This window comes from Carlito syrichta, unplaced genomic scaffold (assembly GCF_000164805.1).
Source record: "Carlito syrichta isolate Samal-C Ts95f unplaced genomic scaffold, Tarsius_syrichta-2.0.1 Scaffold307134, whole genome shotgun sequence".
NCBI lineage: Eukaryota > Metazoa > Chordata > Mammalia > Primates > Tarsiidae > Carlito > Carlito syrichta.
Window position 1 is genome coordinate 219,115 of NW_007251230.1, and position 19,994 is coordinate 239,108.

General features: G+C 38.3%; 1 protein-coding gene across 8 annotated transcripts in view; it reads right to left on the bottom strand.

The window, feature by feature from the left end:
- PCCA (propionyl-CoA carboxylase alpha subunit) overlaps positions 1–19,994 on the bottom strand; it is a 419,699-nt gene that overhangs the window by 185,305 nt on the left and 214,400 nt on the right. For all 8 annotated transcript variants that reach the window (XM_021715457.1, XM_021715463.1, XM_021715461.1 and 5 more), the window contains one exon: positions 16,758–16,860. In XM_021715457.1, the coding sequence (XP_021571132.1) occupies positions 16,758–16,860 (103 nt within the window). The remainder of the gene's footprint in view (positions 1–16,757; positions 16,861–19,994) is intronic.

Sequence of the window (19,994 nt, forward strand, 5' to 3'; positions counted from 1 at the left end):
AAAACATATCCAGAGTTCAAAGTATTTAAGAGGGGTTAAACAAAATGCAAACATTTAATGCAACATTAAGCATGTGAAATAAAAATTTGATTGCCTAAAGAAAGCATGCTATGCTGTTACCCTGGTGACAGGTTAAAAAAGGGATTTTGAGCTGAATAGCTGTATGATATGAAATTAAAATGTTTCACATTGAACAATCCAAAATGAATTGGGAAAGGTTAGAGCAGAGGAGAGAGAAATCAATTCTCCAATGGCAATGGTGAATGGGAAAGAAGTATGAATAGGATTTGCCAGTGGGGTGCAACAGCTGCCAAATATCCTGCAGCCAAAGAATTACAATAATACTGATGAAGTGTGCAAGAGCTTTGGAATCATTGCAGGGAACAGAGAAATTCTCCTGCAATAATGAGCCTATTCTGTCTTCCATTCAGCTCTTATGGTAGAATCAAATAAAAGAAAATATTTTAAAATGCAATATTTAGCAAAAAATATATAAATATGCCATCTTATCCACTTAATCAATATTTTGTGCTTAATTTCATATAGATTTCTAAATCATCTAAGACACAGTCATGCTAAATAACTAAAAATATCGTTAACAGATTAAAAAAAAGTAAGGACAATGACTGAGTTCATTTTTTCTCCTCTCTTGCTGCTTTATTTGCAAAATGGAAGTAGACATTTCTAAGGACATAGTATAGCTATGTATGTTTGTGAACAGTCAAAGTACTATTCTTTATTATATAGTCAGTTATTAGAATATCAACTTTATTTTCATAATGAACCGGCTTATCTGAAAATATGTATGAAACAAATATGATATGAAAGTTGTGTTTTATTTTCATCTACGTGAAAATGTGTTATAATTTGATATGTCCTTTTAAATTCAGAAGACATTTAAGTAGAAGAGCCGATGTGCAACTACACAATCCTGCTTTTCCTTGGGAATTATTTTCCCTTGGCTGCTTGTCTCTGTTTCTTTCCTCACATATCCTTCCAGTGGTTAAGATCATATTTCAAAACCTTAAACTTTTATCATCTAGTCAAAAACTTAATAACGGATGTATCAATTACGTATCTGAAACCAGGAAAGCCCACTGTTTTTTTCAACAACTAGGAAAAAAAGATAATCTTAGCTGTAAGGTAGAAATCACTAAAAAATTGATTACCGTTTTATTGGGACGTGGGATGAGGAAAGAAAATACAATAAAATGTAGACACAGTGACTGCATGTAGGGAAAATTCATGTGAAAGTAATTTCCCATTATGTTACTGTGACCGAAAGAGTTACACCGACAGCAGGCTGTGGAGCCAGTCAAGATACCTGATATGTTCTACTTAGTTTGAGCACAAAATCCACTGACTCCACACAGCCAAAGGAATCCTCCTCAAAACTGAATGTATTATTTTAACCATTTGGGCTGAAGTATCTTCATCAATATTATCAGAGGCCATAGTGAAGGTGTTCCTTTTTCTGTCTTTAACCTCTGCTCAAATACAAAAAGAAAAATTATTATTAAGAGAAAGTAGAAACCAGACAGTAAAAGCCATGATGTCATGCAGTTCAAAGAGAATCAGAGAAGAAACAAGCTTCGGCAATCAGCCAAGCCAACACTGCCATTTTTCAGAGGAGAAAACTGAAGTCAAAACTGATGCACTTGGCACAAAGGCCTGTACCCCGCTGCCCCCCGCAACTGGAAACACAACAGTGAAGCTCACTGGGAACAGATCTCAACTCCTGCCACCTCAGTCAGTGCTGGCTCCATCCACAGCACCATGCCAACTGCTCTGACAATTCAGAGCAACCTGAAGGAGCCAAAAGAACCAAAGATGACTAATTTTCCTAGCCCAAATCACTGAATAGAGGAAATGCCATAAATAAAATAAGTTCTACAAAATTTGGGGCATGCATTTTCAGTATGTAATTGATGTGGAGGGCAAATCTCACTCTGCAATGCCAGTGACCACTAATATAACATTCTGCAATATAAATTCATTCTCTAGATTTATCAATCCCATCAGAGCAAGATTTTCTATCACACGTAAAAAATTTTCAAAGTATTAATGTTGTACAGTCTTTGAAGATCACTTTCTTCTAAGACTGTTTAATATAGGAAAATGTGGACAGCATAATGATGTGGTTTTTGAAAAGACATTATTTTAAGTAGAATGACCTATTTTTTGTAAAATCATAATCAGACATAAGAGTACAGGCATACACAAAGGCAAAGACCATTCTCAAAAGAGATGCTGGTACTTGAGTCTCCAATTTTACTCTTCCCTTTCTTTCTTGAACTCCCATCAATCAGTTTTCAACCACCAATTCACCTGTGCCATCTACTCAAACTACTATAGTAATGTCTCCTGTGGCCTCCACAGGTCAATAGTCACTCTTCATCATATCTGATAAGCTGCAGTTGAATGTTCCTTCCTCCTTTCTCCCCTTTCTCCACTTAGCCCCTGAACTCCACCCATGCCTGGTTTCCTACCCACCATTTCCTCTGCTGTTCCTTCTCAGTCTTCCTTGCTAGATCCCCAATCTTCCAGACTTGTTCATGTTGGAACATCTCAGAGCTCAGGCATAGAACCTCTATCCTTCATTGGTTTCCTGGCTTCCACTCTTACCCTGTCACAGTCAGTGATAACACTGCAGCTGGGAAGATCTTGTTAATACGTGTGTCACATCAAGATTTTCTTTACTCAACATCTTGCAATGGCTCCGCACTTCACTCAGAGTAAAAGCTGAGTCTTTACAAGGACCTACCTCACCCAACTTCTCCTACTACTACTCCTCTCAAATTGTGGCAGCCTTCTTGCCATTTTTCAAAAATGCTACACATATTTCAACCTCAGGTCCTTTGCATTTGCTGTTTCCTCTAACCTGAAGGGTCTTCTTCCTGAAATCTGTAAGACTCACTCCCTTCCCTCCTTCAGATCTTTGCTCTAATGTTAATCTTCTCCAGCAAGACACTGCCTGCCAACCATATTAAAATCACAACTGCCCAGGATGCCCTGTTCCTTTCCTGTTTGTTTTTCCATAACAAAATAACCATAATACTTGGCACCATCTACATTTTTTTTTACCCATCATTTTGTTTGTCTTTCCTACAATTGAATGTAAGTTTCATGAAGCAGTTTTTTAAAAAATCATTTTGAGTTCTAATAAATTCCCTAAATTTTTTTTTTTTTTCTTCCGTCTGAGTCTCACTGTGTCACCTAAGCTAGAGTGCAGTGGCACGCTCATGGCCACCACAGCCTTGACCTGGTGGGCTCAGGTGATCCTTCCACCTCAGCCTTCCAAGTAGCTGCCATCATGCCTGGCGAATTTCTTGATTTATTGTAGAGATGAGGTCTTGCCAAGTTGCCTAGGCTGGTCTTGAACCCCTAGACTCAAGCAATCTTCTCTCCTCAGTTTTCCAAAGTGCTAGGATTACAGGCATAAGCCATTGTACCCAGCCTAATTCTCTAAATTTTCTTACACAAACTCTTAAGATGATCAATAGGTAGCTTTAGTAATCATGTAATTAGGTTTAATATCCATTTCTATTTCTCTTACTCAATAAAGAATGGAAGATTTGTATCATTACTATAAGAAGGAATATTTCTAACCAATAGCTAACATATCTGTTGATGCTGAAACACTCAAGGCATTCCAGTTAGTCAGGATTGAAAAAAGCACACATCATTGCCGTGTCCTTAAAAAAGAGTCTTTATCATTAGAATTGAAAAAAAGAAAACTGGTGGAGGGCTGCTAAAATGCCATGGACATTGTGTTGTATATTTCATATCTCATTTGACACTGATAAAAACTCTTTCTTTAAGAACTGCTATCTCCATATTACAGATGAGAAAACTGAGTCCAAAAGGAGTTAAATAATTTATCCTAAAATAATAGCTAGAAATTGGAAGACCCAGGGAGAAATACAAGTCTCTGGCACAAAAGCCTGTGTCTTACACATGAAGCTATATTGGAAGTTTTAGCGAGTAGTAGAAGACAAGAAAAATAAAAATTATGTATCTTAGAAAGGATTACACGTAGTTATCATTAGAAGATATACTGATTGCTTTATCTGATTATTCATTCAGATCTAAGACAATCATATTTCAATTCCCTTTGCAGGGACTGGTTTAGGAATGGGCAGGTGATTTACTTCTGTTCAACGAGAAGTAGGTGGCTAAGTAACCTGAGAAAGGTCTCCTCAATTCTTGGAGACACACAATCCTCTAACCCATACCTTATTTAGAAACTTCTGCAGCAGTCCTACTATCAGCCTTATAATGAAACCCACACAGAAGAAAACAAAGCTAAGAGAATCACAAAGAAGCAGTTTCAGCAGACTAACATTCTGAGTTTCATCCGTCCTATCCTCTAAACCTCTTATTCTATGTGAGATGAAAACTGTGTCAGTTTCAGTCAGAGTTTCTGTTACCCATACCCCAAAGCATCTCAAGTGGGGCAGGAGGTTACATGACTGTCATCACAGAAATCAAGTGAAAAGTTATTATAATGGATTTTTAAAGCTTAGGAAGAATTATTATGAAAGAAATACAAATACTAAAGTAATCAAACTCATAGAAACAAAAAGTAGAATGATGATTACCAGGGACCAAGGGGAGGGAAAAAGAAAAGAGGAGCTGTTCAATGGGTATAAAGTTTCAGTTTTATAAGATGAAAAAGTTCTAAAATTTTGCTGCACAACAAACAATGTGCATATAATTCACATAACTGTAACTGTATGGTCCACTTAAAAATGATAAGTTTTATGTTACATGTTTTTTACCACAATAAAAAAGAAATGCCAATATCATTAGTATCTCTTTATCAAATCAATAATCATTTAGAAAATGAAAGAAAGATCCTATTCATAATATAATATATATAAACTACCTAGGAGTAATATTACAAAAAATGCAAACTATTAAAAACAAAAAAGAAATATATGCTTATAGGAAGAGAAAATTAGAAAGCTTTAATAACAGAAACAAAAAGAGACTTAATAAACATAGTCATATCATGTTTTTTGAATAGTCTCAACATTATAAAGGCATTTATTCTATCCCAATGAATTAAAACTTTAAGCAAATCCAATAACAAAGTGCTTCCAAAGCTCACCTAGAAGGACGATCAATATATTTTAGAAGGAAAAAATAGTAAGTTATTAAAATAGGAATGGAAAGAGAAGTCAGAGGAACAGAAGAAAAAACTATGAAATAGGTCATAATATATTTAATAACTTACATAGGATGAATGTGACATTTAAAAAATCACTAAGAGCTGGGTGTGGTGATGCACACCTGTAGTACCAGTTACTCAGGAGGCTGAGGCAGGAGGATTGCTTGAACCCAGGAGTCTGAGGTTGTGGTATGCAATGATCATGCCTATGAGCAGCCACTACACTCCAGCCAGGGTAACATAGTGAGATCTCATTTCCAATTAAAAAAAAAGAAATAAGAAAGAGAAACAAAGGTTAATCAATCAAATTGATTCTACTGGCTAAACATATGAAAAAATTAGATTTCAATCACATATCACCATGTATAATAAATTTAACACATGAAATGCCAGTGTAATAAAGGAAACCTCTAAAATAATAGAAATAAAATATAAATGATTATTTTATAAAATGTAGATAGAAAAGGTCTTTTTTTTTTTTTTTTGAGTTGAAGTCTCAGTCTGTCGCCCAGGTTGGAATGCAGTGGCACATTCACAGCCACTGCAGCCTCGACCTGCTGGGCTCAGGATATCCTTCTGCCTCAGCCTTCCAAGTAACAGGATCTACAGGTAAGCACCACCACGCCTGGCTAATTGTTTTGATCTATTGTAGAGACAAGGTCTTGCCAAGTTGCCCAGGCAATTCCCTGGGCTCAGGCAATTCTCTTGCCTCAGTCTCCCAAAGTGCTGGGATTACAGGCACGAGCCACTGCACCCAGCTTGAAAAGGTCTTTTTAAGAATAAAAGCTACGTAAGGATGAGCACAGTGGCTCATGCCTATAATTCCAGCACTTTGGGAGGTCAAGATGGAAGGATGGAAGGATTACTTCAGGCTAGGAGTTTGAGGCCAGCCTGGGAGAGAAATCTTGTAGAGAGAGGGAGGAAACACACACACACACACACACACACACACACACACACACACACACACACACACACACAAATGATTTAGTTAAATAACATCAAAAATAAATTTTACAGTGCCCCATTTGTTAGATTATAAGACATCTCATATTTACTTCTCTGAAGATAACTAGATCCCAATTTCTTCTTTTTTTGTCATATTTATGTATAGCTATAGGTATAAAAAAGAATGCCATTTCTTATTCTTGATGGTTTTCTCTTTCTGTTCATCATACATTTACTTGGTTTTATACTACAAGATTGGACTCATTTTTTATTTCTTTATAACAAATGAAGTAAATAATTTGAATATTGAAACATAATTATTCTCACAAATACTCTATGAAACAAGACAGAACATATGTTATTCTCATTTTACAGGTTTAAGTTTAAGTAATATACATATCCAAGGTCATATTACTAAGTTGTAGATATGACTAAAATCTAGACTTCTAATTCTAATTTTTTTTTTTTTACCATACCACAAGATGTATTTATGTAATATATACATACCTACTCATATATGTGTAGGGGTATGTGTTCATGTGTGCAAATGTATCCCTGTGAGTGAGAAAGAGATGGAGGGGGAAGAGAGACTGACAGAAAATATACACTCATGTGTATTTCTTTCCAGGAGTTATAAACAGATACTAATTGGCAGGCACAGTGGCTTACACCTGTAATCCCAGCACTTTGGGAGGCTGAGATGAGAGGATTGCCAGAGCCCACGGGTTCAAGACCAGTCTGGGCAACTTGGTAAGATCTCATCTCTACAATAAATCAAAAAATTAGTCGGGCATGGTGGCTTGTATTTGTAGTTCCAGCTATTTGGAAGACTGAGGCAGAAGGATATCCTGAGCCCAGCAGGTCGAGGCTGCAGTGGTGGCCATGAGCATGCCACTGCACTCCAGCCTGGGTGACAGAGGGAAACTCTTACTCAAAAACAAAACAAAACAACAACAAAAAATAGATACTAATTTGAGGAGGAAGTTGTAATTTTTTTAAAATACAGCAATCTTCCCAAAAGGAAACTTCCTTTTCTTCTACAAAAAAGAAGAAAGTTACTTTATAATGTGCACATAAATGAACGTGCAATGGATTAAAATGGTAAGTATTACAGGTTTTCTTAATTGCTCAATTATAAAATAAACATATTCTGAATATATTCTCTGTGGAATGGCAAAGAGAATGAAGGAAAACAGAAGAAAGCAAACCAAAAAAAAAGGCCAACAAAATGTAATAAATTTATTATATATCTGCAATACAATATGCTTTTATAAAGCTCATTGAGTCAACATTTACTTCCAAACATCTTAAAATAGATTTCATGGATGAAAATAGATAACACTGCCCACGCCCAGCGCAGCATGGCTCAGTCCTAAGAACTGACCTCTAAACAGGAGTCAAGGGCTTACTCTGAGCCACGCCCCCTGACTAATTCTGAAAGCATGCAAGGTAACTGGAGAATGCAAAGCAACCCTCTGCTGGGAAAGAAAACGTTTAGTGACCAGACATTCCACTACCAGGAAAGTTGGCCTGCCCTACCCTAGAAATGGTAATCATTACCATGGTAAGGTAGACTGAAAGATAATTACAGAATTCTGTAGGCTGAGTGACAGAACATCAGAAAGAATGAAGGACAAGCTAGAAAGCCTAATAGAAGAAAGGAACAGATACAGAAATAAAAATGGGGAAAGAAGGAAGGAAAGAAATTTAGAGAAGGCAGAGGGCATTGCCACTAGTGTCTGAGATGGCTGGGACAGCAGAGAGGGATTTGAGCCAGAAACAGTTACTCTGGTGCTCAGAAAGCTGAATCCAAATCTGAGAACAACATTTGGGATGAAGGAAAACAGGTATCTAGAGCAAAAATAAATTAAAGATGACTAAAAGGAACTAAAATGTTATCCTTAGGATTTCTTCCTCCAATCATTGTCAGTTAGTGAAATAAATAATTATACCAAATCACAATGTTGAAAAAATCATTGTGGCTTCAAATAATACAAAGCAATGGCCTGGTGGGGGGTTGGGGTGAGAAGGGGGTTGGTGTTTTGTTTTTATTGTTGTTTTTGAGTTGAAGTCTTACTCTGTTACCCAGACACTAGCATGGTTCACCACAACCTCAAACTCCTGGGCTCAGACAATCCTCCCTTCTCAGAAGCTAGGACTACAGGTGCGTGTCACCAGGTCCAGCTAATTTTTTTTTTGGTAGAGACAAGGTCCCACTATATTACCAAGGCTGGTCTTGAACTTCTGTACTCAGGCCATCCTCCCACCTCATCCTCTCAAAGTGCTGAGATTATAGGCATGAGCTACCACAACCAGCCCACAGCAACTGTTTAATACAACTTTTAACAATTTGTTTCTTTTAACAAAAATGATTATAAAAAGAATGATTATAAAGAAAAATAACTTCATGGTAAGTCAGTAAAAAATTGAGTTCATCAAATTTATTTAAGAAAAAAATGCTATTATCTCTACTTTTTTTTTCCTAAAATGCACCACTATCATTTTACTATCCAAATACTATGGGTATGTATTACTAATATCTTTTTCCAAGTCATAAATGATGAAAGAGTAAAGCCCATGGAGAAACTGGGAAAATAAGACCAGCAGCCAAAACAAGCAGCACAAAGGAAGGGCTGTGGACTACTGGTTTGGAAAGAAAAACATTTCATGGACACACCCATGACAAAGCCACACCTGGAAGGTGACTCTTGGACTCCATTCCCAAGCGAATCACAAAAACATGACTCTGAAGCCAAAATGTGAACATTCAAACACCCTATAACAGCTTTAAAGAGGTCAGGGACCTCTTCAGCAAACAAGCAAAACCCATAGATTCACTTCAGCAAAACAAGCTTATGTTTTGTCAGGAAGAACAATATATTTTGCTGGATGTTATAGATCTCTACTCTTACAGGTTGCACCAATTTTATAATATACTGGCCTACTAAATAAATGACAAATTCAACAGAAAATGAATTCACCCCAAATGTTTGTTTATTTTATAGGAAATGTATGTGCAATTATCTGGATAACTAAACTTTGAGCCTACAAAGATCATTGATACAATTTTTTCCAAGTTCTAGAAGATAGTTCAAAAATAAGTTATTTAAATGTTTTAAATTTAGCGATTATGAAATTTACAATTTTAGGTAGAAATTAAGCAGAAGACAAACATAAAGGAAGACCAAGTCTTAACCTCCACTTTATAAAGCAATTGCCCTAAATATTTCAAGATTCTCTAAGGAATGTTAGTGTTTATACTATCCATAACACTAAACATCATAAAATAAAGTGCTCTGCTGTGTTTCCCAAGAGCATTTGTTGGAATACTAATTTTTCAAAGTGCTTTTAGAAAAAAGGTTCTCACGAGGGGGAAAAAAAAACATTAGGTAAGAGTGCAACTATATCCTCATCTTAGAGATTAAGAGTGCACTTTAGTGAACAGGCACACCTTGAAGATAGTGTTCCAGACTACCGCAATAAAGCAAATGTCACAATAAAGTGAGTCACATAATATTTTGTTTCCCAGTACATATAAAAGTTATGTTTACACTATACTGTGGTCTCTTAAGTGTGCAATAGCATCATGTCTAAAAATAAAGTATACACCTTAATTTAAAAGTACTTTATTGTGAAAACATGTTAATAATAACTGTATTTTCAATGAGTCATAATCTTTTTGCTAGTGGAGGGTCTTGTCTCCATGTTGATGGCTGCTGACTGAGTAGGGTGGTGGTTGCTGAAGGTTGGGGTGGTTGTGGTAACTTCTTAAACTAAGACAACCATAAGTGTGCCACGTCGATTGACTCTTCCTTTTGTGAAAGATTTCTCTGTAGCATATGATGCTGCTTGATAGCATTTTACCTACAGTAGAACTTCTTTCAAAAGTGAAATCAATCCTCTCAAACTCTGGTGCCACCTTATCAACTGAATTGATATAATATTCTAAAACCTGTATTGTCATTTCAACAATCCTCATAGCATCTTCATGAGTAGAGTCTACCTCAAGAAACTACTATGTTCATCCTTAAGTAACTCCTCATTCATTATCACAAGATTTCAACACTTCAGTTACGTCTTTGGGCTCTACTTCTAATCCTGGCTCTCTTGCTATTTCCACTACATTTGCAGTTACTTCCTTCATTGACTTCTTGAACTTCTCAAAGTTACCTGTGATAGTTGGAATCCAGTTCTTTCAAACTCGTGTTCATGCTAAAATTTTGACTTCCTCTTATGATGCACAGATGGTCTCAGTGGCATCTAGAATGGTGAATCCTTCCCAAGATCCATCAGAAGAATCACAATTTATGGCAGCTACAGTCTTACAAAATGTGTTTCTGAAATAATAAGACTTAAAAGTCCAAATGACTCCTTGAGCTATGGGCTGTAGGCTCGATATTGTGATAGCAGGCATGAAAACAACACTCACCTCCTTGGATATCTCCATCAGATCTCTTGGGTGACAAGGTGCATTGTCAATGAGCAGTAATATCTGAAAATAATCTTTAACCCGAGCAGTATGTCTCAAAAGTGGGCTTAAAATATTCAGTAAACCATGATGTAAATAGATGTGCTGATATCCAGGCTTTGTTACTCCATTTCTGGCGCTCAGAGCAAATTTAGCGTAATTCTTAAGGGGCCTAGCATTTTCAGAATGGTGTATTTTCTACTTCAAGTCACCAGCTGCACTAGCCCCTAACAAGAGAGTCAGCCTGACCTTTGATGCCAGGTGATGACTTCTCCTCCCTAGTCCTAGATGTTATCTTCTTCCAAGAGAAGGCTGATACATTCACATGGAAAATCTGTTGTTCAGTGGTGCCACCTCATCAGTGATCTTAGCCAGATCTTCAGGACCACTTGCTGCAGCTTCTCCATTACTTGCTGCTCCATTGTGCACTTTTATCTTATGGAGATGGTTTCTTTCTTTAAACCTCATGGATCAACCTCTGCTAGCTTCAAGGTTTTCTTCTGCAGCTTCCTCACCTCTCTCTCTTTCACAGAATTGAAGAGAGCTAGGGCCTTGCTCTGGTCTAGGCTTTGGCTTAAGGGAAGGTTGTGGCTGGTTTGATCTTCTATCCAGACCACTACAACTTTCTTCCAATTCGCAATAAGGTTGTTTCACTTTCTTATTATTCGTGTGTTTACTGGAGTAAACTTCCTTCAAGAACTTTTCCTTTGCATTTACAACTTGGCTAACTGGCACAAGAGTCTAGTTTTCGGCCTGTCTTGGTGTTCAATGTACCTTTCTCACTAAGCTTAATCATTTCTAGCTTTTGATTTAAAATGAGAGATGGCTCACTCTTCCTTTCACTCGAACACTTAGTGTCCAGTGTAGGTTATTAATGAACCTAATTTCAATACAGTTGTGTCATGGAATCAGGACACCTGAGGAGAGTGAGGGAGATGCTGGGAACAGCCAGTTGGTAGAATGGTCAGAATACACACATTTATCAATTGAGTTGGCTGTCTTATATGAGCATGGCTTGTGGAACCCCAAAACAATTACAATAGGAATAACAAACATCACTGATTACAGATCACTGTAACAGATAGAACAATAATAAAAAAGAGTCTGAAATGTTGGGAAAATTACCAAAACCTGACACAGAAACACTCAGTGAATTCATGCTTTTGGAAAAACAATGCCAACAGACATGCTTGATTCAAGGTTGCTGTAAGCCTTCCATTTGTAAAAAGTATAATAAAGTGAAATGCAATACAACAAAGTATGTCTCTAGGAGGTTTCTAACTTTAACAAGAGATTTTCCACATTTATCTAAATGCAGAAACATTTAATTAAGTAATATCTGCCCCCCCCCAAAATTAGTGCTCTATGGAACACATTTCAAGAAATACAGCTGAAATCTAAAACTGTGCACTTTATTATTAGGGAAAAAAAGATATTAATGAATACCAAAGCATGCTCTAGCATTCCCTAACACACTCAAATGCTCATGTATATTATTATTAGAGAAGAAACAGGCAAAAAGCATAGGAATTTATCATATTGCTAAGTCCTTGGGGGATAAGATGACAGCCCTTAAGGATCTCAAACTCAACTTCCAAGATGAGCTTCTTATCTGTTCCTTTCAGCACTGCTGTTGCATTTACTTTATCAGTAATATTCTCACCATCCACCAGTCTTCCAAGCCTGTAAAATGACTCCTTAAGATCTCCCTCTACAGAAAACTGTTAGGAGAGGGGGATTGGGACTGGCAGTTGAGAGAAACTGCTATGGGAGGGAAGGGCATACCTCATCAACAAGGGTACCTGCATGATCAATGTTTGTATACCTAACCCTGAATTGTACCCCACATCTTTATAATAAATAAATAAATTTAAAAATAAAAATAAATAAGAAAAAGATCTCCCTCTAGTCAAGCTTCACATACAACTTATTTTTACATGTTTCTTCCATCTTAACATTTCTTATAGTAACTCCCCACTCTTTCAAGCCCTGTGTCAATACCTATATTTAGACTTTTTTAAAGTTGCATTAAGATATAATTTACATGCATAACATCCACATATTTTAAGTGTACAGTCCAATGAGTTTTTAATAAATTTATACAGTTGTACAACCATCACCATAAACACGTTTTAGAACAACAAATTGAATTTTTTTTTTTCTGTAATTGAGTTTACCTATAGTCAGTCCCACTCCCATACCTGAACCTGGGCAACCACTGATCTATCTTCTGTCTTTATAGTAAGTCCCCGACATACAAACCTTCAAGTTACAAACTTTCAAAGATGCAAAGGCGCGTTTGCACATCCAATCACGTAAGTTGGTTCATGTGTCTAGCATACATTCTCACGTGCGTGCATCCTCTACAAGTGGTTGTGCTTTTCTGTACTTTACTGTAGAGTACTATATAGAATACAGTAGTACTACCCAGACATCACTGAGTCATTTTTCAAGAGGACAGAATTGAATCCAGCAAGAAACCAGACCTGTGCCATCAACGTGTCAGGCATGAGTGAAACTGCAGCTTGCCTTCTACCTCCTAGCTAATACTCCTTCAGCTCTCCCATCTCCCACCTCTTCTCCCTCCTACAGTCAGTAACTCTTCTTGCCTGTTCACTCAATGCCAGCTCCTGTATGCCAGCTGTTGTACTGTATTGCACCACTGTATTTTTCAAAGTAATGTACTGCCAGATTTTAAATGTTTTCTTTATTTTTGTGTTTTTTTAATGTATTATTTGTGTGAAAAGTATTATAAACCTATTACAGTATAGTACTATATAGCTGATTGTGTTAGTTGGGTACCTGGGCCAACTTTGTTGGACTTATGAACAACTGGACTTATAAATGTGCTATTGGAACAGAACTTATGCCTATGTAGGGGACTCACTGTATAGTTTTGCCTTTCCTAGAAATTTCAAATAAATGAAATTGTACATTATATATAGTCTTCTTTATCTGATTTCTGCCTCTTGGTACGTTACTTTTGAAATTTATACATACTGGTGCATACAGCAGTTATTCTGTGTTACTGCTGGATAACTGCATTGGAGTACAGTGGTATGATCATAGCTCACTGCAGCCTCCAACTTCCTGGACTCATGCAATTCTCCTGCCTCAGCCTCCTGAGTAGCTGCGACTGCAGGCATGAGCTACCATGCCTAGAGCACAGCCACATTTATGCCTCTACATATTACCTATGGCTACCTTTGCACTACATTGGAAAGGTAGTGATGACAAAGACTACATGAACTACAAGTCTCAAGTACTGATCATCTGGTCCCTTAAGAAAAAGTGTGCCAAACCTGAAGTCAAAAATAGGCTCAAGAAATCACACTGAAGGTGAAACCAAAAGCCAAAGAGGACAAGGGGTGCACACTCTCTGGGATGATGGAAATGGTCAATGTCTGTATAGAGCAATATGAATTACAGAAGCATCCATTTGTTAAAGCCATATAGGTAAAAATCTATTTGTGTATGTAAATTTTACCTGAAAATTAACAGATGGAGAAAAGTAGGGTTGGGTAAGGCTCAAACAAGGAAGGTAGATTTTTTTTATAGTTGTTGAAGCTAGGTAATGAGTACATGGGGGCTCATTATATTTCTGTTTACTTGTACAGGTTTTAAATTCTTTGTAATAAAAAATAAATTAAAAATGCTCCTAAAGACTACTTAATGAATAGAAGAAATATTCTCACATAATATTCGCCTTTAAAAGTCAGCATATTCCCAGTATGACTCTAATTATATAAAGTATATATGCTGCTTGTTTGTATAAGATACATATACACATACATATGCCTAAAAGGACTATATCAAAATGTTAAACATGATCATTGAAGAAACTTTTTAAAACCCTTTCCAAGCCGGGCTCAGTGGCTCAGCATGTAATCTCGCACCTTTGGGAGGCTGAGGTGAGTGGATTGCCTGAGCCTGCGGGTTCGAGACCCGCCTGGGCAGCGAGACCTCATCTCTACAGTAAATCAAAAAATCAGCCGGGCGTGGTAGCCCGTGCCTGTAATTCCAGCTACTTGGAAGGCTGAGGTGGAAGGATCGCCGGAGCCCAGCAGGTCGGGGCTGCGGTGGCCGGGACAGCCACTGCACTCCAGTCTGGGCGACAGAGTGAGACTCCAACTCAAAAAACAAAACAAAACAAAAAAACCCTTTCCAGATTCTTCCACATAGTAAGCCAGCACTCTCTGAAAATAACACACACATTTCTTAAAAATCAAACCAGTTCATCTTTAGCTATTCTATGGACTCCTAAAATAATCAAGTAAAATAATCAAAATAACATCTGAAGGTAAAGAAATTAGGATATGAATATTATATTTGTCAAGAGAATAATAATATACAAGTCTGAAATTCAGGTTTTAAAACAAAAGGGAAGACTTCTCCTGCACTCACAGCCCTCTAGACAGGTACTGTCCAACAGAACTTGATGGAAACAGACCCGCCATGATGGAAAAGCTTTTTGAGGAGCCCAGTTCAGTAGATATCAACACATGTGGCTACTGAGCACATGAAATGTGGCTAGAGGCTGGACTCAGTGGCTCAACCTGTAATCCCAGCACTTTGGGAGGCCAAGGTGAGTAGATTGCCTGAGCCCACAGGTTCGAGATCAGCCCAGGCAACTTGGCGAGACCTCGTCTCTACAATAAATCAAAAGTTAGCCAGGTGTGGTAGTATGCACCTGTAGTTCCCGCTACTTAGAAGGCTGGGGCAAAAGGATCGCTGGAGCCCAGCAGGTGGACACTGGGGTGGCTGTGAGTGTGCCACTGCACTCTAGCCTGGGCAACAGAGTGAGACTCCAACTCCAAAAAAAGAAATGTGGCTAGAGGGCCTGAGAAGGGGTTTTTCAATTCAATTCAATTTTTTTTTTTTTTTTGAGTTGGAGTCTTACTCCATGGCCAGGCTGGAGGGCAGTGGCACACTCATGGCCACCACCCCAGTGTTGACCTGCTGGGCTCCAATGATCCTTCTGCCTCACCCTTCCAAGTAGCCAGAACTACAGGCATGCGTCACCATGCCTGGCTAATTTTTTGATTTATTGTAGAGATGAGGTCTCACCAAGTTGCCTGGGCTGGTCTCGAACCCGTAGGTTCAAGCAATCCACTCACCTCGGCCCAATTTAATTTTAATAGCCACACATGACTAATACCGACCTACTGAATGGTACAACCGTAGGAGAAAAACAAAACAAAACAAGAACCAGGTTCATGGTTCTACTGACCATTTTCCTCCTTCTTCTAGTCATTTAGTAATGTACTAATAATCTACATCCTCTCATCTCTCCCTGGATAGCTACCAAGTCATAACTTTAAAAAAGACTGTACATTGCGTTTCCTATTCTTTCTCTTGGGAAAAAGAAGAAATGAAGAGTACCAGTTACTCTGAGATGTTCTGAGTAAAACCACATTAGCCATTAAGACACAGCCGTAACCCAGTTTAGTTTCTCTGCTACCTAATTCTTCAGGGGTAATCTAAGCTTCTGGTTTGTGCATTTTGTTTCTCCTCTTATGAAAAAATAAAAAGAAAGGAAAAGAAACTGAAGTAACACAATTTACTTACAACATTACTCCTTTAAAAGGATTACTCTAGCAAGTACACACACATTAATAATAAATAATCCTCTCTCTTAGAAGCATCGATGTCACTGAGATTTTGCTTTTACTTACCCTAATATAAAGCATGTTTCCTCTTTCACCCGGGTCACTAGGAGGCTAAAAGGTAAACTTTGGGCTCACAAATGACTAACCTATGGTTAATTTCGTCTTGTATCTTATGGACTAGTTTCTATATTTTTTAACCTCCCAGACTCATTCCTAAATTTTAACACACTTCTCAAAATGTTTAAAAACTAACCAATTAATAAAATGAAATAATAAACTACTTTGAACCAATTTCCCATCAGATTTTGGAGTATCTTATTACCTTTAATAATGTCCAAGTTAAAGGGGTCAGATCCTTTTTTATTCCTTTCTGAATTTAAAAAAAAGAAACTGGTTTGAACAAAATATAAGCAATATCATATTTAAATAATATGATTTTATTATACTTCTCCAAAGACTCTCATTAGATTTAGAACTAAGATCAGCTGGATCTTTTGCTAGCTATTTCCTATGCAAATGAGATGATCAAGATTTGCCTGCTTTAAATGGTCTACTGTACCTTGAAGGTCCTTGAAAATGTTGTGCTCTTAATTGGAATGCCACAAACAATGATGATGCTATTGCCAATAACTGGTTTCTCTCACTGTTGGTTAACTTGTGTCCTGAGGGAAATAAATCAACCAATCAATCAATCAATCAGATACAATATAAACATCTGTGCTTCTGTCTTACAGAATTACTAGTCATTCAACCAACTCTTTTATCAGGCATGTATTATGAAGTTAGTATTGCAAAAAGCCTAGAGTGTGCAGGGGTCAGGGAGCAAGATTGTTCAAATAAGACAGAAAAAAATCCTACTCACTGGAAGTCTATAGTCTAATTCAGGAAAGAAGATATTAAATAGATGTGCAGAACAAAACAATTACAAATAAGAAAGGTATCCACACAGAGATGTCCAGAAAAAGCTCGTGGTTCCTCGTATCTGCTTCTCTTAGCTATTCCACATCCCAAACTTCTAAGGAAAGTGAAGAAAAAGGGCAAGGATCTCCAACCTCTGCAGGCAAGGAATGCTGCTGGTCAAGGACACAAACCAGGCCATGTTTTCTAGTGCCAAGGACTCAAAGAAAACAGAGGTGTGGTTCTCTTGTCTCTATACATGCAGTCGGGGTTTGAATCCCAATCAGTCCATCAACCAGTCTCTCTCTCCATCTCTCACTCATTATCTCATCCTACCATTGTACATTGTACACCTGTGGGAAGGGGACTGGCTTGTGAAAGCCTGGGGGAAGACCCCTCCATGGGGCTGATGCTGTGCAGCAGGAAAACCCGCTCATCTGCATAACTCTTCAGGAAGAGGGGCATGAGACAAGGCAGGATGCAAACACTCCAGGAGCTGTGGGTTAACACATCCCTCAGAGCTCTGTACTCTCAGCACAATTTCTAATACTATGTGTTCTAACAGTATGTGTTCACCACAGTACTAATCTGATAGCAGATTAGTAGATGGCATGGTGAGAGAATCACAAGTGTTGGATCATCAGCAATAAGATGTAGGTATACAGTAGGCCTTCTGTATCTGTGCGTTTGTGGAATTAACCAACTGCAGGTCAAAAATATTTGAGAAAAAAATGGATGGGATGGGTGTGTCTGTACTAAGCATGTCCAGACATTTTTTCCTTTTTTTTTTTTTGAGTTGGAGTCTCACTCTGTCACCCAGGTTGGAGTGCAGTGACATGCTCATGGCCACTGCAGCCTTGACCTGCTGGGCTCAGGCGATCATTCCACCTTAGCCTTCCAAGTAGCTGGAACTGCAGGTGCATGCCACGTCCAGCTAATTATCTGATTTATTGTAGAGATGAGGTCTCACCAAGTTGCCCAGCCTTGTCTCAAACCCGTGAGCTCAGGCAATTCTCTCACCTTGGCCTCCCAAAATGCTGGGATTATAGGCCTGAGCCACCATGTCCTGCCAGACATTTTTTCTTGTCATTATTCCCCAAACAACAGCTTAACAACTATTTATATAGCACTTACAATGGTTTTTTTTTTTTTTTGAGTTGATGTCTCACTCTGTTGCCCAGCCTTGGCCTGCTGGGCTCCAGCGATTCTTCTGCCTCAGCCTTCCAAGTAGCCAGAACTACAGGCGTGCGCTACCACGCCCGGCTGATTTTTTGACTTATTGTAGAGTTGAGGTCTCGTTGCCCAGGCGGGTCTCAAACCCGCGGGCTCAGGCAATCCGCTCACCTCAGCTTCCCAAAGGCGCAGGATTACAGGCTGAGCCACTGAGCCCGGCTACAATGTATTAGGTTTTATAAGTGATCTAGAAACGATTTAAAGTAACAGGAGGATGTGCATAGGTTATATGCAAATACTATGCCATTTTGTATCGGAGACTCAAGCTTTTGTAGATTTTGGTAGCTGAGGAGGTCATGGAACCAATGTCCCATGGATACCAAAGGACAACTATACAATTCAAAAAGAAAAAGCAAGCAGTTATCTAAACTTATTTGAAAGAAATGAAGCAATTTGAACATTATGTCTAAACATCACTCAAAATAGAAATAAGAAACTGAAGGGTAAGGAAAGCACAAGTAATTCCTCCCTCTTTGAGACAAACCCAGAAGCTACATAAACCATAATGCAAATATGGGATCTATCAACTGGTTCTGGGAATTCAATAATAGACCTCTTCAATGGCCTAATAAACCACACTCTTACAGGCTTTGAAAGTTCCTGATTTTCCCTGATACTTAAGCAGGGATGAAAACATCCCATATGACTTCATCATTAATTACTTATATGAGGAGGGATGTTAGAAAAATTTGGTCTCAGTTTTCTCAAAACATACAGTTTAGAAAACCAGTTCTCTTAGCGTGGCCCGCCCACAACTGAGAGTTTCCAGGAGTCTTGTGGGGGTCTGCAAGTTCAGAATGATTTTCATAATAATATTAAGATGTATTTGCTTTTTCAACTGTCATTTTCTCAGAAGTGTACTGCAGAGGTTCCCAGACCCAAGGGACACATGGTATGTGATGACATTGCTCTCATAGCAACACAAAATGGATTTATTATTATTACTTTTTAAATGAATTAATAAACACATAATAAAGTTCCTCAGTTTTAATGTGATAAATACTTTTTTTTAGTTGGAGTCTCACTCCATCGCCCAGGCTGGAGTACAGTGGCACACTCACAGTCACCCCAGCGTCAACCTGCTGGGCTCCAGCAACCCTTCCACTTCAGCCTTCCAAGTAGCCAGAAATACATGCTACCACGCCTGGCTAATTTTTTTTCCATTGTAGAAATGAGGTCTCGCCAAGTTGCCCAGGCTGGTCTCAAACCCACGGGCTCAGGCAATCAACTCACCCTGGCCACCCAAAGTGCTGGGATTACAGGCTAAGCCACCAAGCCCGGCCATGTGATAAATATTAATAGATAAAAATCACGAAAGCTCTCTGGAGCAGAGAACCAGAGCTTCCCAAACTTCACTGAACATCAGAACTTCCTGGATCCAAGCTTAGATTCCCAAGCTCCACCTGCTGAGACTTATGGGCGAGGGAACAACAGTCTGCATTTCTAACAAGCTCCAGGCTGAGGCTGATGCTGCAAGTCATCAGATCTTACTGTGAATAGAACTATTTGAGACTCAGGTTTATCAAATGGAGTAAAGAAACCATTTAGTAGTTCATGAAACCAGTGTGAAGGGTCATGCCCAGCAAGATATTAATAAATTATCAGGGGCTCAGCCTGTAATCCAGCGCCTTTGGGAGGCTGAGGTGAGTGAATTGCCTGAGCCCGC